Consider the following 27,057-nt stretch of genomic DNA (forward strand, 5'->3'; position numbering starts at 1 on the left):
GACCCTCGGCTGTCCCTGGACGCTGCGACCTTCCGCCCCAGAACTGGCCCCGCTGCCGGCTCCGGGCAAGCGGCGCCCGCTTCGCGCGCCCCGCCCCATCCCACCCCACCCGGATTTCGAGGCTCAGACCCCGCCGGGTGCCCCCCGCTCCGTGCCGGGGCGTCTCTCTAGCCGCTCCAGTTCTCCCCGAGAGAGTTATTTTTAGCCTCCCGACCAAGCAGCTCTGCAGCGCAGCCACCGAGCCTGAGGCAGCCAGGCGAGCTGTCCCGGGGAGGGCGGGCGACCGGCGCGGGGGTATGCGGTCCAGAGGAGGGAGCCTTGTCAAGAACCTCAAAAGTTGGATCCTTTTCGCAGAGGACAACATCGAGGCTCGCCTGGGCCAGAGAAGCTGCTCCGCAGCGGGCGATTCAGGCCCACGCCCCTCACGCACCTGAGAGGAGCTTGGCGGTGTAAACAGGCCTAGGGGTCCCCATCCGCATTGGGCAGCCAAGCATCGGGGGCGTGTCCTCCGCCGCCCCCACTGGCTCAGCGGGAAGATGCAAACGGACCCGGGACTCGTGTACCGGTGCTTGTGTGATAAACATATCACCGGCAAGTAAGTGTCTGACCTGAACTTGTCCGCGACCAACTCGAGTAAACTCCCTGGGGGGTTGTTTGCGGCGACCCAGAGGAGGAAGTTACCAAGGCGGACTTGGCGACCTGACCAGGTAGGGCCAAAGTTAGGAAAAAACAAACGGCTGTAGGAGGCTGAGGTGGTACAGGCCCAGGCTGCAAAGTGCTCACGCGCCCACACCTGCCCCCACCGACACCCGCTCACACCTCTCTCTTCCCATCGTCTCTTAAGTCGAGAAGAGGCAGGTCTCTGCGGCCCCGGTAACTCGGGCGCGCCTCCGCCGCATCTCCTTTTACAGAGGACCCAGGCGGCCCGGCCCCGTTTCCCAACACCTGGGGGGGGAGGGCGGGGCCCAAGTGTCCCCACGTAGAGGGGAGGCGCAGGCTGGGACGCGTTGGCCTGGCACGCGTCCGGGTGGTGGCCACCTCCGCCCTGCGTGGCCCCCGGGCAGCCCTGGCTGGGTCCTGAGCGTCCCGAGCGTGTTCCGGGAAGGTGACTCAGCGACGCTTTCACGGGTCGAGAAACTATGCGAAACTAGGAACCGGTAGAAGAAGCGGGGGCGGGGCGGCATCACCCTCTCGCAGGGCCGCGGCGGGTGTCCGCCGAGGTCTGATCTTGAACCTACAGGCCCCCACCCGCAACCCCCAGGAATCCGGCGCCAGGAGGGGAGCGCGGCGCTGCAGCCGCAGTGCCGCGGTCACGCGACGCGGGGACTCAAGCGCCTGCGGGAGGAGGGGGCTCCTTGCGGGAGCCGGGGCTCGATTCCTCTCCTCCCCCTTCGCCTGCCTTCTCCTCCTGCCGGGACTCCGGTCAAAGTCAGGGCTTTGGCGCCGAGAAGACGCGGGGCGCGGGCGGCGTGCTCCCCGAGATCTCAGTCTTGGAGGGAGGGTGCTGTGGAGACCGCCAGGGCAGCCTCCCCCTTCTCCCCCGCTCGGGAGGGCACGTCCATCAGTCCTGAAGAGCCGCTGCCTTAAACCTTGGAGTCTGGTGGGAAACTGAGGCTCTCGGGAAAGGAAGACCTGGCTGTGCACGAGTCCAGAGGGAGAAAGCCCACCTGCCCCTGGGTCCCTCCCGCCTCCCAGCGCCCCGGGCTGGAGCCCCTGGGGTCGTGGGGCCGGACGGGGGCGAGGCTGACTGGAAACCAAGCGACGAGGGAGGCGGAGCGGCCTGCTGGGTTCATTATCCGGCCTCCGGGGGCCCAGTGGGAGGGAGGTGAAGGGCCGAGCCCTCTGGCCCCGGTTCCAGTCTGCACAATGGCTCCTCTGTCCTCCCAGCGGCCTCGCCCCCGCCCCCACCCCCACGGTCCCTGCTCTGCCCTCCTCATTCTTGTCCATCGCCTCCCCCCTCCAGGCTGCCTCCCTCCAGGCCCACACCGCCCTCCAGCCCCTCTTTAAAGAGCTTTATTTCATCTCCAGAAACACTCATCAGCATCCCTGGCCCAAGAGACAGGATTGAGCAAGAGCAAGATGCTTTGCCCCTTTTGATGACGGGGAACTGAAACCCTGAGAGGTGAAGGGTCTAGGCTAAGCCACTGAACCAGTTCCCGACAGAGCTGAGAAGCAAACGCAGGTCCCAAACCCCAGGCTGAGAGGCCCAGCTGACCCCAGGCTTCTAGCTGATATCTGAGTATCTGTCGGCGGGGTGGGTTGCTTGCCACAGAGCTGCCCCCGTAACCCAGCTGCTCCGTCTCCCTGGGAAAGAGGAAGCAACCCGAAGCCCTCTCCAGGCTTCATTATCCAGGTTCTGATTAAGCAACTAGCTGCTGTGGCCACGGGCCGCTGGAGTCAGGCTTGATCTGTGCTGATCGCCAACCCGCAGGTAACACCTGTCTCCCAGGTGAAAGAGACTGCCTCTCCATCTCCCCCAGCCACCCTCCTTCCTCCTTGAGGGCAGCCTTCCCAGGTGGACACACCTGAGAACCCCCTTTTTTTTCTTCTTCAAAGAAAGAAAGCAGGCATTCACTGCGCCTGGCCCGGCTCTCTGGAAACTGGGAGCCAAGGCCGCCAGATGGCAAATGACTTGCTTTTATTAGGAGACGCTTCCTGCCATCTCACCTATTCCTGAGGTTTTCAGCTCCCAAGTTGAACTGGAGGACCTCGAGGCCTCCCTCGACCTCAAGTCCTTTCTGCCTGGGAGGCTGCAAGGGCAGGGGAAGGGAGGTATCCAGCCCTGCAAACTGTGTAGTTGTTTTTTGTTTGGTTGTTTTTGGTTGTTGTTGTTTTAGCCGCGCCGCGCGGCATGTGGGATCTTAGTCCCCCGACCAGGGATCGAACCCCTGTCCCCTGCATTGGAAGCGTGGAGTCTTAACCACTGGACCGCAGTTTGCAGCGATGTTCTGCAAACTGTTTTTAAGACTTGTGTTCTGGGACAGCCCCAGATGTGGTTTTCCATTCTGAGCTCCTGGTGACCGTGCCAGGCATTGAGGGTGGCTGGCTGGGCGTGGAAGAGCGTGCCACGTGGATGTCCACATGGACATCCAGGAGAGCAGACTGGTCACACAAGATTCTTGGCTGCTTGCAGGGAATGTTCCGAGTTTCTGTCTCTGTGGTGGTTCAGCCACTCTGGGTGTGGTGGAGTGAGCCTAACTCTACCTCTTGCGTGGCCTACTTCTCCTCACGGGTGTCCTCGCCAGGGCTGGGAACCAAAGTCTCTTCTGGGCCTCTGGGCTCTGCCTGCCACACACCCTCACCTGCAGGCCTGCTGAGAGGGACACATCCCTTTCAGGGAAATTCACGGGCACAGCCCTCCCCGTGGAAGCCTGCGAGCCTCACCCACTTCACTCATTTCAGCTGCTTGCCCGGCATCTGAAGGCATTTGTATTAGTTTCCTGGGATCATCGTAACAAGGTACCACAAACTGGGTGGCTTAACAGAAATTTACTGCGTCACTTTTCTCAAGAAATCCAAGATTAAGATGTTGGTAGGGTCGGTTCCTTTTGAGGGCTGTGAGGGGGGGTCTGTTCCGGGCTGCTCTCCTAGCTTCTGGTGGCTGGCTGGCAAACTTTGGCGTTCCTTGACCTGTACATGCATCACCCAGACTCTGCCTTCCTCGTCACATGGCCCTCTTCCCTTGTAAAAGATCTGGCTGAGATTTGTTCTTTTAGGCTCTGCATTCTCTTCTGTTGGGCATGTTCTTTTTCGAAAGCAAATTACTCTGGGAGGGAAAACCAATAAGTTATTAGGACTCTAGTGTGAATGGAGGTATCCATTTTAAACTAAAATATCTAACAATACTAGGTGTCCCCAAAGAGGACGACAGTGCACGCTCGTGTGGGTGTCGCAGGAAAGGTGTCTGGGAGCTGGACCTGCCCGCCTCCGCTGTTGGGAGGAATCGTTTATATCTGCACTGGCTGCCGGGTGGCTTTGCCCAGGCTTGCACACTGCCCTGGCTACCTTGACTTTCAGATCTTACCTCACAACTTGGCTTATGGCATCTCTGGCATCCTGAGCAGATGCGTTTATTCCCCAGTCCTCAGAAGAACAAAGCTGAGTTTTGTGTTCGTGTACTGGGTTCCTATTGCTGTACCAATTTATTATCCTGCAGTACTGAAGGTCAGAAGTTTAAAACGGATTGACAGGGCTGTGCTGTCTTCCTGTTCTAGCTTCTAGAGACCTGCATTCCTTGGTTCAGGACCCCTTCCTTCACCTCCAAAGGTGGCAGTATAGCATCTTCAGGTCTCCGTCTGACTTTTGCTTCTGCTGTCACATCTCTGACTTTGACCTTTCTCCCTCCCTCTTGCAGGGTCTCCTGTCTGTGATGACATTGGCCCCACCTGGCTAAACCAGGATACTCTCCCCATTCAAGAGCCTTAACTTAATAGCATCTGCAAAATCCCTTTTGCCATATAAGGTAACATATTCATGGGTCCCAAGGATTATGACGCAGCCGTCTTTGGGGGGCTGTTATTTTGCTAACCACAGTTGGGTAGGAAAAGTCTGGGAACCGTGTCCTTACTTGGCTACAGAACCTTCGTTCTAGCATTCCTCACCTCCCCAGTGCTACCAACTGAACACAAACTAGGAACTTAGTTTCCCCCAAATAAGCATTTGTCGTGGTGGGACCGAAAACACTCTTGCTGAGGTCATTGACACCTGATTCTGTAGACTTTTTGGTCTTTTGGTCTTTTGGTCTTTGACTCATCTGGCAGAGGCCCCTGCAAGCCCCTGCAAGCTGGTTTCCATTTTTTTAAATTACCCAGGAGGGGAAAAAAAAAATTACCCAAGAGAGAGAAATTGACATCTTCACTAAATATAGTAATTATAAGTTTGCAAACGACTTTTCACCTGAAGAAGGGGTGGGGAGCAGACCAGCCCATCCATTTCCAGCCTGGCAGGAAGGGCTTACCACAGGGCGCAGCCTGCTGGGTATTACACAAAATGTGCGGTCCGCTCAGCTCCTGTCATGTGACCCGACAGTCCAGCTACTTCTGTCCTCTGTGGTAAGGCTGGACCAGGCCAGCCACGTGGAGAACCGTGGCTAGGAACCTTCCACAGGCTCCCGCTGACATCAGCTCTGGTCTGGGCCCAGCATGGGCTCTGGCCTGGTCTCCAGCGCCCAATCCCCCATCCTGGATACTTGTGAGGGGAGAGATGATCCCCTTCTGAGGCCACGGCCAGTCCTCACCCCACCCAACTGTGCTTTGTAATCACTTATTTATACTGGTTCGGAGACACTGTGTAACTGGTGAACGTTCTCATTCAAGGGAAGAGAAGCCATCAGCCATGTGTCAAACTGCTTTGGGTGCTTTGGGTGATTCCCAAAAGGAGAATTTCTGGGAAGCGGGAAGAGGGACCCGGCCCCTCTATGGTTGGTCGGTGGGGCAGCAGGAGAGCTGAGCCGCTTTTATCTGGTAGTAGCCTGGAGTCCAGGCCGAGGGGATGGGTGTGTCACAGTTTTCCGGGGGCTTTTTGTTGTGCAATGTTTTCCACTTTCACATCTCTCTGAAGCTAAGCTATGTCCTTGGGTTGTTCCCAAAGCAAACAGACAGCGGGCTGGACACAGTGCGTTTGCGCTAATGGTCTAGGGTGGTTTCCTGGTACCTGCGGATGGATCCCTTCCTCCGAGCAAAGGTGAAGTCCTAGCTCACCCCCTCCGGAGATGCTCACTGTGCCTTGGGAACGCCCTTTCGAGGCGCCCTGCTGGCCCCTGGTGGCCACCTGGGGACGCGTCCCTCTCTCGTCTTTTATCCAAACGGTGCAGCCACTCAGGCCTCCTCCGCAGAAGCCAATTTGTTGGAGGCAGAAGAGGGGCCAGCGCGCTTCTTTGCCAAGCTGCAAAGAGAGGGAGCCTGGAGTGGGCTTGCCTGCCCGATGCTCATTACCCACATCCTGAGAATAGAAATTCCCCTTTCCTGGAGGCTGGCCTCCTGAAGGTCAAACCCTTCGATTCTTTCCAGACACAACCTTGGTAATTTAAGTAATGAGTATACAGGATGGGCTGGACAGGGGTCGAGGAGAGGGGCCCAGGGCAAGGGACACCGTAACCTCATTCCACACGTGTGCCCCCAAGGCTTTGTGCAGCCAAGGGAGTGATGCTGTGCTGATCCGACAGGAGAACCATTTCCAGAAGCGGCTCGTTGTTCTTTTTGCTCATTGCCCGAAAGCGCGGACCACAGCAACGTGACCAGCATCTTGAAAATGAGTTGAGATGTCATTTCTCCTTCAAGGCACCATCAGATGATCCTAGCAGCCTCCTCTGAAACTCCCCGTTTCAAAACAGAATGGGGAACCTAGTGATTACCTGTCAAAGCTTACAGACTAAGGAGTGAAATTATTTTTAAAAAACAAACAAAAGATGGAGTGGCCTTGGAGAATGCTCCTGAGCGGTGAGGAGCTTATAGGTGGGGGCTGAAGAACATATCCTTTCTTTTCTCTTGCTGTCTCCTTCCTAGAGCTGCAGTCGGTGCGGTTCTGTACACAGAAGTCCTCGAGAGAAATGCTTGTGGGCTGCTCTCCCAACTGCATCCCTCTGGCGGATCCAGGGGAGGGAGTCCCATCTGGGTGCCACGTGGCTGCTGCAGTGATGCAGAGCCCAGGAAGGACACAGTCCAACACCCCACCTCCTCCTGGCTCCACGCAGCAGGCTGATGGGTCCCGGGAGGGAGGGACAGACTGACGGCTCTGATGCAGAGTTAGAAGGACACCTCCATCTTCCTGACTCGGCGTGACCTAGAAAAATCCATAGCATCAGAACTTGGTATTTGCAAACAAGCACAAGGATCCTATCATTTTAAGCTGAGGTTCCAGTTGCCATGTGACAAGTCTCTGTGACCACTTGGTTCTCAGACTGAGAACTTTGAGCACTTAAGGAGGGAAGACAGTCTAACTGCAAAATATGATTAGCGTGGAATCGGATCTGCCGCCTTCATCTCTTGGCAGGGGTAAGTGTTATCCTAAGGGGAGAGGTGTGTTGAGTCCTCAGGGGTGGCTCTGTTATCCCGATTTGCAGCCATTAGTGGTGCAGGAGCTACACAGGCTGGGGAGAGGCTGAGTGGCGGCCCGGAGACAAGCAAACCCCAGGACCCTGAAGGCCAGGTCTCTGAGGTCTCAGGCATTTCTGAAATGCTGAGGACCCTGAGTGGAATAGCAGAAGCCTAATTCTAATTCTAAACCAGGACTTGGATATTGTGTGTACTTAACAAAGACTAGCAGGTCGCCCATGAAGAAATGGTCCTAAGAGATGTGGAAAACAAATCTGGAGTACCCACCAGCCCTTGAGAAAAATATCTTAAAAAATTTTTTTTATTGAAGTATAGTTGATTTACAATGTTGGATCAGTTTCAGGTGTATAGCAAAGTGATTCAGTTATACATATACATATATTCTTTTTCAGATTCTTTTCCATTATAGGTTATTACAAGATATTGAATATAGTTCCCTGTGCTATACAGTAGGTCCTTGTTTTTCTATTTTATATGTAGTGTTGTGTATCTGTTAATTCCAAATTCCTAACTGAACCTCCTGTCTACCCCCAAGAAAAATATCTTTTTTTTTTCTTTTTGGCTGAGCCACATGGCTTGTGGGATCCCGAGCCCTCGGCAGTGAAAGCGTGGAGTTCTAAGCACTGAACCATCTGGGAATTCCTGAAAAATATCTTTTAGAAAGGAGAGACTTGGGACTTCCCTGGCAATCCAGTGGTTAAGACTCCGAGCTTCCACTGCAGGGGGTGCGGGTTCTATCCCTGGTTGGGGAACTAAGATTCTGCATGCCACGTGGCAGGCCCCCCCCCCAAAAAAAGGAGAGATGCAAGGTTCCTCAAAAAGTTAAACATAGAGTTACCGCATGACCCAGCAATTTCACTCCTGGGTACTTACCCAAGAGAACTGAGAACATGTGTCCACACAAAAACTTGTACACGAATGTTCATAGCAGCTCTATTCACAATAACAGAAAGGTAGAAACAATCCAAGTGTCCATCAGCAGATGAATGGGTAAAAGAAATGTGGCATATCCATACTCAGGAATAGTATCTGGCCATAAAAAGGCATGAAGTCCTGATCTATGCTACCGTGTGCATGAACCACATGAACATTATGTGAAAGAAGCCATATACAAAAGGCCACATATTGTGTGATTCCATTTAAATGAAACGTCCAGAATAGGTAAATCCATAAAGACAGAAAGCAGATTGGTGGTTGCCAGGGGTATGGGGAGACACTGCTTAATGGATATGGGTTTTATCTTGGGTGATTTTATTTTAGGGTGATAGTTTTATTATTGGTTTTGTTTTGGAACTAGTTAGAGGTCATGGTTGCACAACATTGTGAATGTGCTAAATGCCACTGACTTGTTTATTTTATGTTATGTGCATTCATCCGAATTTTTTTTTAATGTACATCTATTTTATTTATTTATTTATTTTTTTACTGGTGTTTTTTTTTTTTTTTTTTGGCCATGCCTTGGCTTGTGGGATCTTAGTTCCCTGACCAGGAATTGAACCTGCGCCCTCCCCAATAAAAGTGCAGAGTCCTAACCATTGGACCTCCAGGGAATTCCCAAATTTTATTTTATTTTTTTTAAATGAGGGACTTGAACCAGCCATGACCCTTTCAGGATCATTCTTTTGTGATGCACAAAAAGTCCATTTCTAAGGATGCAGTTGAAATTCTGATTTGGGTGGTGTTAAATATTTATTCCAGGCATTTGTTAAAGAAGGGTAAGGAGGACTTTCTTCAGGACCATCTTGATGGGGGGCAGGGACCACTACCTGGGGTCTTGCAGTGGTGGGGGAGGGAGTAGAGATTGGGCTCAACTGTGAATATAAGGAAAGGTGGGAATGTATAGTCAGGGAGCAGATTGGGGTCAGTGGATGGAAGATTACTAAGAGGAAACATCAGGGGAAAGGGGAGATTTTTGCTAAACCAACCCACCTGAACTTGCTGAAGGCAGGCCAGGGGGCTCAGACATCACCCCAGGGTGGTGGAGGATGGGGAACCTCAACAGATATTGAAGGTGACCAGACATGGAGGATGGGGGATTCTGGCTAAACTGACTTAGCAGGATTCTTGCTAGAACTGGATTCTGCAAAACAGGACACAGAAGCCCAGGGTTTGAGACCTAGTCAGAAGAGGGCTCAGATGAGCCCGATTAGATCAAAGAGAGAATCTTTCTCCTTGTCACTAAATTATTCGGAGTCCAGTAATGTCAGCCTCATGGAACCATTCAGAGGTCCTTCCCTCTTCTTTCAGGGGTGAGGGGTGGCCGCCAGTGCTTTCGTGGCATTATTTGGAGGGACTTATCTTGTCTCAAAAGTAGTGTCACCTTGTGGAGGCCCTAAATGCCGATCTTTGGTCACTGTTATTTTCTTTTCATTTCTCTGTATCTCCCCCCATAGTTATGCAATATGTGTGAGGTTTGTTTTTTTTTAAGAATGTGTGTGTGTGTGTGTGTGTGTGTGTGTGTGTGTGTATAACTGAAGCACTTTGCTGTGTGGAGTTTTTATTGAAGTATAAATATATACAGGAAAGCACACAGATCATAAACTATGAATTTATGCACCAACACACCTGCATTAATAAAAGAGCACATCCTAGAAACCCCTGGTGCTCCCTCCCAGCCATTCGCCGCCCCGCACAAGATAACCACTCATGCAGTGTATTTTTATATTTGGGAAAAAATACTTAAAATTTAAACAAAGTGAAAATACATTAGAGATGGAAAAATTTTAAATCCAGCCTTTTTTATTTGTGAAGGCTCTTCCAAATGGCTCAGACGTGGTAAGGGCTGAGGGCTCTAAGTGGGTTTGGCCTCGGGATATTCCTAAAGGAAAGCAGGAGGCAGCTGGCAATAGCCACGGGATCTGCTGATGGACCCATCTCCTTTCTGGGTCATTTGGCACCTCAGCTCCCAAACTAGTCAGCACATCAGAACCCCCTGGTGGAGCTTCAGTACTACAGATACCTGGGTCCCACCCCCAGAGATTATGATTTAACTGGTCTGGAGTGTGGCCCGAGCTTCAGAGTTTTTCAAAGCTCTGAAGTGATTGTAATATGCAGACAGGACTTCCCTGGCAGTCCAGCAGTTAAGACTCTGCGCTTCCAACGCAGGGAACGCAGGTTTGATCCCTGGTCGGGGAACTAGGATCCCACATGCTGTGCAGCGAGGCCAAAAAAATTAAAAATTAAAAATAGATAAATAAATAAATATGCAGACAAATGTGGGAACTACTGACTTAGCATAAAAGGAGGATCTGAAGCCTGTTTTCCAAGCAGGCAGGCAAACTCAAAGACCTCCCAGAGATTCTGTAAGTGCCACGAAAAACTTTCTTATTCAGGAGCATCATGAATTGTCATGAGTCCCACTGACTATTTCACGTCTGGAAATGAGTCAGGCATAGTACAGAAATGACACATGCTATTACAGCCTCTCCCCACATCCTCCCAGACACTAGCTTGGGAATGTGGGAATAGTGACAAAGCTGGCTGCCACCCAGGCTCCAGGAAAATGGGGGGAGGGGAGGCTCTGCAGTTATTACAGTCACTCCCACTAGGTGTGTCAAAGCAGATGCTCTTGTGAATTAAAAAAAAACTCAATTAAATCTTATTTCCCTGTTGAACAGTAATACAATTTTGAAAATGCTCTTTCTTGATATCGAATTGGTATTTAATTACCGGGGGGATTCTACTTTCCCTGAAAGGAAGGTGAAGTTACCTTCCCACCATGAGGACTCTCACACTGGGGGTCAGCCTTGGAAGTTCCTGCTCCCTCCACCTCATCACACTGTACCTTCATGATATAGGTCAGATTTCTAAGATCCTGACTGTGTTTCTATGGTGGTTGTTTGGAATAGTGGTTTAAAATTTACGGAAGAATGGGAAAGGAGTGACAGGAGGAACAAATGGGCAGGTGGGGGAGGACGGGGGTGGGGGAGCTGGAATGCTTTCATGTCAAGGGTTACCCAGCTTGTGAGCTGGTACCGTGCCTAGGCTAGAACTTGGGCTTGGCATGGTGTTTGACCTGTATCTTTCCACCAGCCCAGATATCCCACTTGTGCAAACCCTTCTTGGACAATCACTAGAAAGACAATTAATTTTTCATCCAAGAAAGCACCATATGTTTCCTCAGAAACCTTTCAAGTACTTGACTCCCTAGGGAAGTGTTCCAATTATCTGTTTCCGAGTGAGAAATCACCCTAAGATGTAGTGGCTTGAAGCAATAATTTATTGGGTCCGTTGTGGGTTGATTGGGTTCAGCCGGGTGGTTCTCACTTGGGGACTCATGTGATTACAATGTCAATGGGCTGAACATCTGAGATGGGTCCCTCCCGTGGGACCACTGAGGCAGGCTGTCAGCTGGTTCAGCTGGGGCTGTCAGCCAGAGCGCCTTTGTGGACTCTCCATGTGACATGGCAGCTAGGTTCCCAGAGGGAATGTCTCAAGAGCGTCATTCCAAGACACCCAGCGGAAGCTGTGTGGCTTCTCATGCCCTGGTTTTGGAAGTCCCAGGCCATCACTTGTGCCACATTCTACAGCTCAAGCAAGTCACTAAGGCCAGCCCAGATTCCAGGGAATGGAACCAGGGTCCTTCCCCCTTGGTCGGGGAGGAGGGATTGATGGAGGCCATATTTAGGGACTCTTCAGTTACTTACCTCAGGAACTGAGAATTGGGACAAATTTAGGGAACTGCTTCACCCTTAAGGAAACTAGTTTGTAGCTTAAGAACAAGATTCCTTCAAATATATTTTCAGGAACCCCAGCGCCATGTTGATCAACGCCCCAGCTTCCTTGGGTCTCCTTGCTTTAACTGAAACCAGCTACCCTGCCTGACGGTGGCATTCATCCTTAAGCCTTCTCTCTACCCCCGGAAGCTGCTGATTTTCCACTTTCTTCTTAATACAAGTGCTAACATTCATCACTCTCTTATTTTGTGCCAGACACTGGGCTGAGCAATGCATGTACTTAGCCCGTTTCATTAGGAAGACTTGTCTTGTTGAAGTGCCCATTAAGAAAAGGTTGATTGTTTGTTTGTTTCCAGTAACTACCGCCAGCTGTGCTCTGTCCAAACCCCCTTTGTCACTGGGTGAAAGACTCCCCATTAAGGTACCTCAATCTGATTCCACTGTTCCAGTCACTTTTTTTTTTGTTATTAAGGCAGCCCCACTTGGGAGTTCAAGACTTGTCCATTTAGGAACTGAAACTTGGGAATTCCCTGGCGGTCCAGTGGTTAGGACCCAGCACTTTCACTACAGGGGCCCCGGGTTTGATTACCTGGTCCCACAAGCCATGGGCATGGCCAAAAAAAAAAAAAAAGAAAGAAAGAAAGTCAAACTTATCTCAAGCACAGGCTCCAGCACTGAAGCAGGGACGAGGCCTATCTCTCACAAGCTGCCCACTCCTCTGTGCTTACTTCATGAGGTTGAGGCAGAGGGGAGAGAAATGGAAAACAGATGTGTTTCCTGTGGTGACTAGTTGGGGGCGGTGATGCGGCTGTCCTGTGCCCTGGGTCTTTACTGCTGACCCAACTCATTCTCTAGAGCAGGGTTTCTCATCCTCAGCACTATTGACACTGGGGGCTGGATTATCCTCTGTTGTGGGGACCTGTCCTGTGCATTGTTTAGCAATATCCCTGGCCTCCGCCCACTAGATGCCAGTAGTACTTCCCAAGTTGTGCAACCAAAAATGTCTCCAGTCATTGCCAATGTCCCCTGGGAGCAACCTTGCCCTGGTCGAGAACCAGTGCTCCTTAGACTTGGTGTGGACAAGTGGGCGCCCCACAGGCCTGCCAGCAGAGACTCTCTCCCAAGGGGCTCCCCTGGTGACACATTCTTGCTGACCTTTGGAGGTGGCCTCATGCCATATTTATTGCTCTGAGGAGGTTCCCCAATCCCAAATCCCAGAATCTGCAATTCCATCCATACTCTGGATCCGACTCTGGGGCTGTGGGGTTGCATCCATCTTCTGAGGGGATGGGTGGATCCAGTCCTTTGCCTCCTGGCTGACTGCTCACCATGCCAGCTCCTCTGGGCACTGTCCAAACTTCAGGAGCCCCGGGGCAGATCCACCAGCCCACGGCCAAGTGGACAGCCAAGTGGGAGACAAGATGTTCCTCTCTACTGTCCCACACACTTTACAGTGACTCCACTGTGTCCCCAACCCCCCTCACCCCCACCTCGTTTCAAGAAAAGCCAGTCAAGCCTTCATGAAGAAGCAGCCTCTCACCCCTCCTCTCTCCCTTTTTCTTGAGGCAGGACGCCATGACACCAACTACCCATAGTTGGGCCAAACTTCACAGGTTAAGACCACCGTCCTCCACAAGACTGTCCTCCTTCAGACACCAGCAGCAAGTTTGGGGGTCCCCTGGCCACACTCACTTTTGACCAGCTGGCTACAAATTCGGGGGTTCCCACTACCCCCTCAGGTTCAATAATTCACTAGAATGACTCACAGAACTCAGGAAAGCGCTGTACTTGCTATTACAGTTTAATGATAGCAAAAGGAGGCAAATCTGAACCAGCCACAGGGAGAGACACCTAGGGTGAGGTCGGGGGGGTGGGGGTGGGGTGGGGCGGGGTGGTACCAAACTTGAAGCTTCTGGCGTCCTCAGGGACACGTTACCCTGTTGGCAGAGCACTGCCAACCAAGGAAGCTCACCAAGCTTGGGCGTCTAGAGTTTTTATTGGGGTTTCATTATGTAGGCACAATTGATTAATTCACTGACCATTGATTGAACTCAATCTCCAGCTCCCCTTCCTTCCCCAGAGGTTGAGCTAACATCATGTGGTTTATCCTAAACTATCAGATAGAGTTGGAGGGGCCCACCATGAATTACTGACACTCCTATCACTCAGGAAATTCCAAGGATTTAGAGGTGACCTCCCAGGAACCAGACAAAGGCCAGCCAAATGCTGGATTACACACAGGATTTAAAGAGTCAGTGCTGCATGGCATCTCCCAGCCAGCCCCCTGGTAGTTCTCTGAACTTAGAATGTGGGGTGCATTTTATTCTTGGCAGTAGGCTCTGGCAATTCTTGGAAAGCAGGAAAGATCCTGCCAGGCACCTCCCTCCACCTTGTCACACATGCATCTCATTTAGTCCTCACCACCACCCCCAGGCAGGTATTATTGTGATCACCGTTCCACAGATGAAGAAACGCAGGTACAGGTTGACGGACTCCCCCAGGTGAAGCAGCAGAACAGGACTGAGTCCAGGTCTGTCTGACTCCAGAGCTGCCCCCTCATGGGCGACAGAGCCCTGCCTCCTGCCCCCCACTGGTGTAGTCCTACCAGCTCCTCAGGTGGCCTCCAGAACACCTCTCTTCCTCCTGCAAAGCCCTCCCTGTTCTGACCCTCTGCTACTGGGCTCACCACTCTGAACACCCCCTCTGCTGTCGCCCACTGCTGACGTCTCTGTTCCCCGCTCACAGTCTTCTTGGCTCCAAGTTCTGAGAACGCGTAAACATTAGGTCCTGGGAGTTGGACGCCTGCCATAATCTCTCTCCGACCTAGAATGATCTTCATCCGCGTCTGACCTCAGCCCCGGCTCTCGTGGCCGCGGCCGGACCACCACCCCTTCTCCAATGCTAAAACCCACATGCCAGCCTGCCCTGCTTTCTCCCTCTTGTGGCCACACTGTCATTCAGGCTTGCCTCTAAACATCTGGCCTTGAGCACCCCACCCTCTTGCTCCTCCAATCCGCTGTCCTGAGGCTGTGGGGAAGGAGAGGAGGGGCAGTGCTTCGAGTGGGGACCACACGCAGCTCCGTGACGCTGCTGGGACTCCGCGAACCCCGTTTCTCCTATGCGGCCGCTCCCTTCCAGCCTCTGCCGCCAGGGGCGCTAGTGGGGCCCGCACGGCTGGAAGGGGAGAAAAGGCCGCTGCTTCCTGTCTGTTCCTTGGTCACCCGAGCACCACGCTGGCAATGGTGACATCTGGTTCCAGGCTCCAGTGTCTCTGCGCTCCCAGAACCAGCCTCTGTGCCTCTCAGGGGTACCGCACCAGCTGGGCAGTGCCTCCTCGCCGGAGATCTGAGTCCCAGCTCCGTGGGACCCCTCCTCCAGGCTTCTAGAATCCCATAATCCCAACCTGTCCTCTTGGTTCCCCATTCATGGGGGTGGGGTAGCTGCTTGCTGTGGTCTCCCAGTGTCGGCTTTCTGCCGCTTCTATCCTGCAATACCCATTTAACCAATTCTCTATATTAAATTCTTTGTGAAAATAATGAATGTGTTGGGAATTCCCTGGCGGTCCAGTGGTTGGGCCTCTGCACTTTCGCTGCCGAGGGCACGGGTTCAATGCCTGGTCAGGAAACTAAGATCCCACAAGCTGCTAGGCGCGGCCAAAAAAAAAAAAGAAAGAACATGGTTTGTTTTCCTGGTTGCCTCTGACCTAATAAATATGTATAAACATTTCCCATCTCCCTTCACCTAATAGCTCATACGTGCCTGACCTTGTTCTGTTTGACATGTATTAACTCACTAATTATTATTATCCCCACTTTACAGGGGAGAAAACTGAGGCAAAGGGAGACATAATTGTTTGCTCGGGATCACACAGCTGTTAAGAGTGGGCTCTGAGAGCCTGGCTCCCGAGATAACACTCATCTACACACGCTGCAGCGTCTCACTGTTGACAGTGAGTTGGTGTAGCTGGGGCATTAAGTGACCACATAATGTTCCCGTTTATGGATGGACGAGAGCTATTTTTGGATATTTGTATCATGTGGGGGGTTTTAGCTTTTAGAGAGCCTGGATCCCCTTGAACCTGACACACTTAGGACACTTGAGCCAGGAATGTTACAACTTTCTGAATTATTTTGGTCCATGATTTGTTGTAACCTGTCTCCTTAATGTTTAACCTTCTATCTTCTTAGCCCCGACTCCCCCAGGCCTTTTTCCTCCTTCCATATCTTTCCCTGTGAGCCCACCTTGCCAGTGCTGTTGTAAATCTGGAGATACGGGCGAGGGGACGTTTCCTGTTTGTCAGACTCTAGAAGGTACTAGGAGGCACTGTGGTCTCACCTTGAATCAGAGTCTTCAACGAGGTATGGGTATTGGTGATACCCTGAAATGCCTCCAAAGGTCTCCACCAAGAGCTCCTGAAAACCCCATGACAGAAGAGGTTCTGTCCTACTGAGACTCTATGCTGGATTCCATTTCAGACTTTCCAGCGGCCAGCAGGGCAGCTGCTCTCTACCACTGCCCTTGCTGAAGCTGGGAAGGGTCACTCCCAGCGCGCTCAGCTCTGTCTGCCCAGTATTTTGCCCTCGCCCCCAGCATGGTTTCTGATGCCCTATGGAGAGAATCAGCTTAGAGATCCAAGTCGGTATTATTTTTAGAACTAAAGATCATTCAGTCTCAGCTTGCTTGGGCCTGTTCAGGGAACGAGAACAGGGAAAAGTCTCATATTTTTCCAAAGTTCATGTCGGAGTAGTGCAACATGGAAGCAACAGTTCTGAATCATTGCCTGAAATGTTCTCCTTTGTTGCAAAGACTAACCTTGTCTTCCAAATAATTCATTCCCCGGGGACAAGGCTGAGCCATTCTAAACACACCACTCTGTCTTCTCTGCTCATTCTCGAACAATTCTTCGTGCCAAAGCTGAACCTGTGCTTTCTCTTCTAGTTTTTAGAAGAGAGGAGATTATATTTCCATAATTCATGCTGAACCTGCAGTCCAGTTAACAACAGGATTTTTTTTTTTTATAACTTGAAAACTGAAATTGGGTTGAATATGGAAATGTCACCTTGCACTGAGCAGAGCTGTCTTTGTTTTTGCAGGAAATGTCCAGCAGGTTTGGAGCCTCAAGGATCAGCCTGTTTTTATAGAGAAACATTAAAAAAACAAAACAAAACAAAACCCTGGAACTGAGCAAAAGAAGTCTCATTTCAAACTGCAAAAAACACATTCTTTGCAAAATGAGCAGAAGCGTCTATTCTACTCAGTCCAGACCCTGTATTGGTTAGGGTTCTCCAGAGAAGAAACAGAACCAACATGATATCTATCTATTTAGAAAGCAAATGTTGAAGAGCTAAAAGGAAAAATAAAAAACTCCACAATCAGAGAACAAGCAGATGAAAAATAATTAAGGTAATAGAGAATTTGACTACAACTAACAAACGATCTAACCAACAGATGTAAAACACGCACCTCCAAACTGTAGAACACATGTTCTTTTCAGGTGCATATAGGGCATTTACCTACATAGATCACATGCCGGGCCACCAAGTGTGTCTCAACACATAGCAGAGGATTGAATTCACTTAGGGTGTGTTCTCTCACAAAGTGAAATTAAATTCGAAATCAATAATAGGTCTCTAGAAATTTCCCAAAGTTTAGAAATCATGCAGCAGACTTCTAACCATTCACAGGACAAAGAAGAAATCACAGTGAAAATTCCAAAGATTCTCAGACGTAAAAAACCATGTCAGGACTTCCCTGGTGGTCCAGTGGTTAAGACTCTGCGCTTCCACTACAAGGGCACGGGTTTAATCCCTGGTGGGGGAACTAAGATGCCGCATGGCGCGGCCAAAAAAACAAAACAAAACAAAGCCATGTCATTTTCAGCAAATGGCGAACAGCTCAGAAAGCCACAGACCTAGGGCGTGGCCTGGAGAAAGCAGGGAGATGGAGAGGGAGACTCAGGCCATATCAGGCTAAGGAGTTTGGGCTTATAAACAGTGGAAAGCCCTGGAGGCTTTTAACCAGGGGATCTGCTGTGTGGATGTAGAGGGTGGACTAGAGATACTGGAGGGAAAGAAGGATGGAATGTGAAAGAAGGAGGCCAGTTGGGAGGCCCCTGCCTGAGATACGAGATCAATAGCTGTTCTCCGGGGCTTCCCTGGTGGCGCAGTGGTTAGGAATCCGCGCGCCAATGCAGGGGGCACGGGTTTGAGCCCTGGTCCGGGAAGATCCCATATGCTACGGAGCAACTAAGCCTGTGCACCACAACTACTGAGCCCGAGTGCCACAACTACTGAGCCCATGGGCCGCAACTACTGAGCCCGCGCGCCTAGAGCCTGTGCTCCGCAACAAGAGAAGCCACCGCAGTGAGGAGCCCATGCACCGCAACGAAGACTAGCCCCTGCTCGCTGCAACCAGAGAAAGCCCACGCTCAGCAATGAAGACCCAATGCAGGCAAAAATAAATAAATAAATAAAAATAATAAATTATTAAAAAAAAAAAAAGCTGTTCTCTGGATCACTCATTGGGTCCACAGATACGAGTAGAGCCCCTACCATGTGCCAGGCACCAGGAAGTCACTAGGGGTACCTTCTCCCAGATACATTTTGTGAGCCACCCCAGCGCCACACAGATTATTATACATAGGTCATAAAGTGGGGAAACTTCCAACAGTGTAATCTAAATGTTCATTTTTTATGACGCTTCATGTTAAAACAGAGCATGGTTCTGTAGTTCTTGATGCCAGGCTGAGATTAAATGCCTAGCCTGCGGGCACTTCCCATGACATTCTGTGCCTAAAACCCAGCCTCCTCCCTCCATGCCTGAGCCAATCTGTGAGGGCAGCTGTTTCTCATAAGTAGCCCCCAAACTCATCTTTTATGGCCCTTCTTCCCTATCTTATCAGTGGAGAAATAAGGTAAGTTTGTAAGAACTTAGACATTGAGGCTTGGTGAAGGTGAGTACTTCCAATCTTAAATTTTGTGATTTCTCATCGGAGAAATTGATTATTAACCCTAGTGATAGATCCACAGCAGAGTGAAGAAGGTGGGAGGACTTCTTATTAAAAAACCACAAAAGTTTTTAATAAGAGGGTGGCAAGGGTGTCAGAGTGGGTAAGGATATGTGAATGGAAGCAAAGATCAGAGAGAGAGATTTGAGGACGCTAGGCTGCTGGTTTTGAAGATGGAGGATGGGGACCACTAGCCAAGGAGAGAAGTGGCCTCTAGAGAGTGGAAAAGGCAAGGAAATGGATTCTCTTCCAGAACATCCGGAGGGAAATCAGCCTGCCAACACCTTGATTTTAGGACTTTTGACCTCCAGAACTAAGATTGTGTAAGTTTGTGTTGTTTTAAGCCACTTGGTGCTAATTTGTTACCACAGCAATAGGAAACACATACAACTTCTAACATACTACATAATTTACTCAATTATTATGATTATTTTAAAATTGCTCTCCCCCTGCTAGGTGTACCTCTCCAGGGTAGGAATTTTTATCTTTTTTTTTTTTTTCCTCTAAAGTATCCCAAACAACTAAAACGGGCCTGGCAAACAGTAGGTGCTCAGTAAATGTTAATAGATGGATAAATGGATAGATGTAGAAAGCGAGAGAAAGGAAAGAGTCAAGGATTCTCCTGAGACTTACTGACTGGGAACATCACGTTATGTTTACTCACAGAGGGAATAGAGGAGCAGGTGCAGTTTGGAGAGAACTGAGAAAATGAAGATGGGTTTAGTTTGGGGTATATTAAGGTTTGAGGGGTTCTGTGGGATATATATATGGAAAAAATATATATATATGGAAAATGTGAAGGGAAGTGGTTTCCTTTAGTTTTAGAAGGTAACATGGCTTATGGCTGGGTCCATCGGCTGAACTTGTGTACAGGTAAATAATTTGGTCTAAGCTATTTACCCCATAGCCCATTTGCTTTTTTCCTTTCCTTCTTTCTTGTCTTTCTTTCTTTTTCTTTTTCACCTGCTCTAGGAGAGAGGGGGTGGGTGCATCAGTAATTCTGGAGAGCCAGCTGGAATGTGGGTCAGGCTGCTACAGGCCCTGGGGCAGTTCAATTTCCAAATCCTGAAGCTTCAGGCTTGTGAGGCTTCATGACACAAGAGTCACAATCAATTGCTCCCTCAGGCCCAATGTCACAACAGGCAGAGTCCTCAGAAGATGGAGAAGCAGGAGATCAGCCTCCCTCCCCAATCCTGAGGCAACTGATAACTAGTGACTCAAATGCTTCCCTGCCCTTTACTTTCTTCTTGGACCTCATTCAACAGGTATTGATTGCGTGCCTCTGGAACACATAACACTGCCCTGGACACTGGGAAATACGAAGAACTAAGTGACATACGATCTTGCCCTAGGAGGACTTACATCCTAGTCGGGAAGACGGATGTTCACAAAGCTAAATAGAAATAGAAGCAACTATACATGGTACCATGCACGGTACCGCCCAGCGGGAGAGGGCGGCTTACTGTGGTTGAAGTATCTGGAAAGACTCAGTGGAGCGGATGTCACGTGAGTGGGTCTTTAAGGGACTGGAGCACATGGAAAGGGAGGAATAAAGGCTTTTCTGATCGAGAGCAAAGACCGGCAGGAGTGCCTTGACTCGTTCAGAGAGACTTGCCTTACGTGCAGATGCAAGTTTGGAGTTTGTTTGGGGACTAAAGATCAGGCTCAGGAGTACACCACGTTTGGGGCATTTTAGTATCCCAGGCAACCACCCGGAAATAACCCCGCCCTCCACTTTTCAAAGCAATCCCAGCCTAGCGCGGCGCATGCGCCTCGCAGGGCTCTAGCGCTGTGTTATCATGGAGGCGCAGAGCTAGATCGTCAGCCACCTCGGAGGCTGACATTTTGGATCCTGGCGAAAAAGTTGGAAAGGCTGGCACCACTACCAAGTCAGGCTGCACCACCCAAGAAGATGAGAGCAAAAGAACTCCCGTGGAGCGACAAGATCAGGCGGCGGAGTGAATCGTGATGCTTCCCTCGGAAAAAAAGCTTGTAGAGAGTTGCCCACCGCCCTGCCCTCATCTGAGATGGTGACTATGCGGACGCTCTAGCCGCGCCTTTTCGATTCCCGGAGGGGGCGGTGCCGTCGTCACTGGCTTTGAGGTGGCTGCGGCGCAAGTCGCGGCGAAGTCTCATTGCGCCCGAGCCCTTAGGAGCCTTTTGTACGAGGAGGGTGGGGGTCTCTGACCTCTTCCCTCCTGTGCCGGGTTTCTCGGTTTCTTCCCTACTCGGGCCTACCGCTCCCCCGTGCAGCCCCGCCGCGGGCCGGCTGTAACTGCGCCCCCGGGCCGGACGATGCCCAAGAAGCTGCTGCTGCTGCCCCCGCTCTCCGTGTCCTCCGCTTTCCGCGCCCCGCGAGCCTGCCCAGCCGCCCGCCCGGCCATGAACGCCGCCCGCACCGGCTACCGAGTCTTCTCGGCCAACTCCACGGCTGCCTGCACCGAGCTGGCCAAGCGCATCACCGAGTAAGGGGCGGAGGCCGGGGATGTCCCGAGGGGCCCCTCCCGGGAGACGGTCCTTGCTCCTCTTCGCCTCCACGTCCCCCGACCCGGGCGAGGGGTAATTTGGCCCCATCGTCCTGCCCGTGGGGGAGGGAGTCTTAGAATCCTGCCGTTTCAGGTCTGGACAAACCCTTGGAGGTGACAGAGGATCACCCTCTCCCCCCACCCCCAGTTCTGCAGCTGAAAAGCGTTCGTCTGACTCTTGCTGGCTTCTCCCCACCCCCGGGTCCTTGGACCGCTCGCCCTGCTTTCGGCTCCCCACTCCCACCTCCCAGGCTGTGGTGAGGATTCTGTAACCGCTGGATTAGCGCCTTGGAGAGAGGGGCTCTGGGTTTGGCTCCCTTTCCCACGGTTGGGGTTGACCTCTGAAGCTGGTCATCGCCATTCCCAAGTCTCCCCGAGGAGACGGAGGCGCGCACGTAGTTACAACACCGGGGACTGATGGGGCGGGTGCAGTAGGTAGGGGCGGCAGGAGGGCCTTGCAGGTGGAAGACCCGCGAGGCGCAAGGTGCACCGACAGAAGCAGAGGTGTAGGGGAGGGCTGGGAGAACAGGGCAACCCTAGGGGAGCAGATTTGTCGGAGTTGGTGATAGAAACCATGGTCCAACCGTATTTTGTAAGTCAGATTTGATCAGTCTAAGTCTTTGCCTTTCTTTGTCTTTTTCACCTAAGGAAGCCTCTGGCCTCAAGTGGCCTTTGGGGTCTGAAGGCCTTGCCAGTCTTGCCCTGGGCAAGAGACTTGATTTTCCTGAACTTCATTGGTAAAATAGGGATAATTCCATCTGTTGGACCCAGAACATTGTGAGCACGAACAAAATAATGTAGATCAAGCATCTAGCAGAGCAGAGGCTCATAGTGGCCCTCTGAATAATACATGTTTACTAAATGGCCTCTTTTTTAGTTGGCTCTTGTGAAGAATCCCAGAACCCTAGTGTAAAGGAAGAGCCTTTTGAGCCCTTTGCAAATAAACTTGTTATAAAATAAATAAGCTTGTCTTTTAACTTTTAAAGTCATTTTCACTTTTTAAACAACTTACATTAGAGTTCTGTGGGTTTTTCAGAGTTGATAATTAATAGCATGAAGATATTTTTAAATTCTAGATGAAAATGTAGAAGAAAGGGGAAACTTTAGTCATATTTTCTCAGTAATGCCTATGTTCTTTTCAGTTAGAGTTTTGAATGAGATTAGAAGAGTGTAAAAAAAAAAAAACCAAACAATTCTTTTGCAATCTACTACCTAGTTTCTATTTCTAACCTCTGATTATTTGTCTTTCTTTTTGAGGCCAACTAAAATACTAATTTTAAATATGAAGCTTGTGTTTGTTTATTTTGGGTCAGATTTACCACAGTGACCTTGCTAAGAGAAAGCAGACGGAGGAGGGCAGATTTAAATAGTCAATGGTTTTGCTTTTTTGTTTTTATGTTTGGTTCTTGAAAAGTTTGTTCCAGAAGAGTTTTAAGTTTTAACCACTTGTAAGTGTGCAATTCACTGGCATTAAGTACATTCACAGTGTTGTGTGATTATCACCACTATTCATTTCCAGATCTTTTAATCGTTTCGAACAGAAACTCCGTACCCTTTAAGCACTAACTCTCCATTCCCCCTACTCCCAGACCCTGGTAACCTCTGTTCTACTTTGTGTGGCTGTGAATGTGCCTATTCTAGGTACTTCCTATAAATGGACTCATGCAGTATTTGTATTTTTGTGTCTGACTTATTTTACTTAGAGTCATTTTTTCAAGTTTCATCCGTATTGTAGCATGTACCAGAATTTCAGTCCTTTTTAAGGCTGAATAATATTCCATTGTACACTTGGTTGGAGTGTTTTTAAACAGATTCCACCCTTATATCATTTCACTCACAAAAATGGTAATGCTAACTGATAAGAACTGAAAACAAACAAAAACCTACCATTAATTCCTTAATATCTAGTATCTAGTCCTCGTTCATATTTCCTAGGTTGTACCCAAAATGGGTTTTTACGCTTGGTTTGTTCTAATCAGGATCCAGACAAGATTCACACTGCATTTGATTAATGGCACTGAAGTCTGTAACGCTTTTGCCAATTGAGGCATTTACCTTGGGCTTGTGTTTTTTGGAATTATTGCTAGTAACCACATATTTGTTGGGTATTGGGTATTGATGTTCCAAGGCAATTATTATTCAAAAAAACAATGGAACTAGACACTAAACTTTGGTTGTGGGCTCTTCCCAGTAAAGCAGGGTGTTACAGATTGGTGAGCGCTGGAAGCTGCTTGTGGATGTGAAGTGACAGCAGGTTTTTAGTTCTCAATGAATTAAATTTTCTAATTTTTTTTTTTTTTTTTTTTTTGGTAAAAGAATGCTGGTGTAGTTATTGTAGTCTTTTTGTTAAACACATGCCTGTGAACTGGAGTTTTTTAGTGTTCTTAATTGCCTCCCCCTCCCCCTCCCTTTAGGCGTCTTGGTGCTGAATTGGGGAAGTCTGTGGTTTATCAAGAGACCAATGGAGGTAAGTTAAACTTATTTCTTAAACATCCTTTGTTCTCTAAACTCTGTTTAATCGGCTGGCATGTTTTTAAAAGGCGAATGTTAATCATGTTTAACACAGAAATGCGTCTCTCTTTTAACAGTTGGGGCAGAGGGCATTCTGTTCGTCCCTCTAAATCTTGACTTCTTTGCTCCTCCTTAAAAGTCTCCTTTCCTCCCGTTCCAAGATAATGCAAATATCCTGTCATTTTAGAATGAGAAAAAGGAACGATGTAGAGAGTAAGTTTTTTCTTCCATATTGTGCTGTATTTGATAAGTACTTTTTACATTTATCTGTTTCATTAGGCCATCAAATGGCATTAAGTGCAATCAGTACTAGATAGTAATGACTTATTTAAAAACCTTCCTTGAGTTAGTTTTATCTCTCATTTTTTTCTCTCAAGTCTTGTCGACGCTCACCCTGGGTTAGTCACCCATTTTTGCCGCCGCCTGGGTTTCTGGGGAGAGCTGGAACATTAAATGATATTGCTTGAAGGCACTTGTTGATAGCAGGTGTTCCAGGAATGCAGCAGCAGCCTAAACCCCCCGGTGGGTTCCAGAGTATAATGTCGTCACTCATTGCTAAGACAAGTTCGTATAAAAACAACTTGGAATCATTTTTGCAAAGTTGAAGGCCTTGGATTCATGTTTTTGTAGTTGCTTTTCTCCTTCCAAGGTATAACTGTCTATGGTATAACTAGCTTAACAGGAGATAATTAAGACAAAATTGATGTTTGGGAAGCTAAAAAAGCAAAGTATCGGAAGAGGGAAAGATAGTTTAATGGGTAGTAATGGAAAGGACACGTTCCCGGGGTGTGTGTAAGTTACACGTGTGTTATAATTAACCCCCAGAAACCCTTCATCCAGCTTCCACACTCACAACTTTTAACTTGGTGACTTGAGAAATTTTCCTGCCAGGACAAGTCAGGAGATGCTGGTATTTAAAAACCTGAAGATGAGTGCAGATAGGTGAAATAGCCTGTTTAACAGTAATGAATTTCCTTCATTGTGACGGCATTTGGGTTTCTCATAAATGAAGCGCTGGAGGAAAAGAGGGTGGTTTAGGGAAGACCTTTTTCTCCATCCTCCCATCCCTGTTCCAGGCCTCCTAGCTCTCTCTCATGCTGTCAAAGTAGCTTCTTAACGGGTCTTCTTACCTCCATTTTCAGCCTCTCTAGACTGTTCTACTCGCCTCCATCAGGATATTTCCAAAATGCAAACATGTTTACTTACTACTGTTTAAAATTATATAGGCCATGGTCCAGTCTCCTTAGCAATCACGTGGGGCCCTTTGGGTTCTGAGTTCTGCCCATCTCACCTGCTTCGTCCTTCATCACGTCCGTCAGCACGTCTTGTGCGCTCTGATTCAAGAATCCATCTGAAACCTGCCTGCCTCTCACTACCTCCACTGCAGCTGCTCTGGTCCAGCCCGCCATCTGTCGCTTGCCTGCACTCCTTCAGAAGCAACTGGAGTGGCTCCCCCAAAGCAGCCCTTCTTGCTTTGCCACCGTTGTCTTCACACAGTGGCCAGTGATCACGCGAGTCCTCCAGTGGCTCTGCTGTCACCCCTTGGAATAAAATCCAGACTCCTGCGTGGTGTGGTCCTGGTCAGCTCCCTGACCTCCTCTCTGTCTCTTTCTCCTCTCTCACTGTGTTTCCGAGCACACAGTGGCAGCCCCACTCTGCCCCACATCTTTGCAATGTTCCGTACTCCGTTCCTCACCGTATGTTCCAGTCTGCAGCGAGGCCATCGTTCCCAGGCCTCTTTCTCTTTTATCATGGCTGGTCTTTCTCCTGCACATTGGCCTGGAGAGTTTGCCAGCCTTTGGCATTGCATTGTCTCTCCTGAGTCAGTCTTTGTCCCCTTGGTCCAGGTCCCCCACTTTGGGACCCCAACTCAGGGCCTGGAACAGAGGAGGCATCGGCCTTTGTTGAAAGAATAATAAGGATATTAACTTTTGGCCTCTTTATTCACTGTATACTTTTCTCTAAGCATCTTGTGTTTATTTAGTGACGGATATTCTTTTCTGGACCCTGAGATTTTATGTACACTTGTTTGTTGCTTTTGCCTTCTAGTCTATTTTGGCTTATTCTCCCCTTAGCTTGACTATTTTTTACGTAAGTACATGCCATTTCGAGATCTCTTAAGAATTTATTTTGGTGCGCTAAGCAAAGCATTGGTTTAGACTCACCTTTACTCCCTCCAATTGCTGCCTAATTATTGCACCATGAAGAGCTTTTCTTCAAACTGCAGAACATTTTTATTTTTCAGAAACAAGAGTTGAAATAAAAGAATCTGTTCGTGGCCAAGATATTTTCATTATACAAACGATACCCAGGTAAGAGTCAGCACTACTTTATCCCTCTTCCTCTAAAAATCTTATTGATGTAACTTATTATCTTTTCATATGAACAACAATTCCATTTTCTTTACATTATAAATGTGTTTGCACATTAAATGCTTTCCAAAATACTATATATATGTGTACACATATATGCGTGTGGGTCTATATATGTATGTGTGTATGTGTCTCTCTCTATACATATATGTATATATATAGTCTTTTGGAATTCCTGCCATGCTTGTCACACTATACTTAACTGTTATTGTTTACTTTTTTTTTTTTTAATTTTATTTATTTATTGGCTGTGTTGGGTCTTCGTTGCTCCATGCGGGCTTTCTCTAGTTGTGGCGAGCGGGGGCTACTCTTTGTTGCGGTGCGCAGGCTTCTCATTGTGGTGGTTTCTCTTGTGGAGCATGGGCTCTAGGCACGTGGGCTTAGTTGCTCTGCGGCATGTGGGATCTTCCTGGACCAGGGCTCGAACCCGTGGCTCGTGCCCGCATTGGTAGGCAGATTCTTAACCACTGCACCACCAGAGAAGCCCCTGTTATTGTTTACTTGATCATCTTCTCCAAGCTTTAAACTCCTCAAGGACAAAAATATCCTACCTCCATTTGCAGGAACCTAGGCCAGTGTCTGTTCGCTCAGCTCTCCTGGAAAGCCTTTGTTGTTGTTAAATGGTGGGTTTTATTTTGCACAGTGGCCCGTCTCTAGCCTGTCCGTCACAGATACCATCTACCACTCCTTCCCTCAGGGTGGGAGGACTGGCCCTGGGGGAATCCTGGCATACCTGAGCATGAACTTCCCTGTGAGGTTATCTCCTCTCAGCCCCTCACTGGGAATGGGGTCGATAGATCACAAGTGTCTTTGAAAAATCCAGACCTTCACGTCTTGATCGGTTTAGATTCCTGAGACCCTGTTAGCAATAAACGTGGCACTGGCTGCCAGCAGGGTGCAGACGCTTTACACGTA

The 27,057-nt window shown here is 49.4% G+C and overlaps 1 protein-coding gene and 1 long non-coding RNA gene across 2 annotated transcripts in view; both read left to right on the forward strand.

The window, feature by feature from the left end:
- Positions 1 to 238: 238 nt before the first annotated feature.
- LOC130705849 (uncharacterized) lies at positions 239 to 18,197 on the forward strand. The gene is made up of 3 exons (XR_009006228.1): positions 239 to 707; positions 6,122 to 6,992; positions 16,822 to 18,197. It is a non-coding gene; the product is annotated as an uncharacterized LOC130705849 (long non-coding RNA).
- A 2,321-nt stretch (positions 18,198 to 20,518) lies between these two features.
- Positions 20,519 to 27,057, forward strand: part of PRPSAP1 (phosphoribosyl pyrophosphate synthetase associated protein 1) — a 30,219-nt gene continuing 23,680 nt past the window's right edge. The window contains exons 1-3 of the mRNA XM_007185746.2: positions 20,519 to 21,199; positions 23,674 to 23,726; positions 26,016 to 26,082. Coding sequence (XP_007185808.1) covers positions 21,030 to 21,199; positions 23,674 to 23,726; positions 26,016 to 26,082 — 290 coding nt within the window. The 5' untranslated portion in view covers positions 20,519 to 21,029. The remainder of the gene's footprint in view (positions 21,200 to 23,673; positions 23,727 to 26,015; positions 26,083 to 27,057) is intronic.

This window comes from Balaenoptera acutorostrata, chromosome 20 (genome assembly GCF_949987535.1).
Source record: "Balaenoptera acutorostrata chromosome 20, mBalAcu1.1, whole genome shotgun sequence".
Taxonomy (NCBI): domain Eukaryota; kingdom Metazoa; phylum Chordata; class Mammalia; order Artiodactyla; family Balaenopteridae; genus Balaenoptera; species Balaenoptera acutorostrata.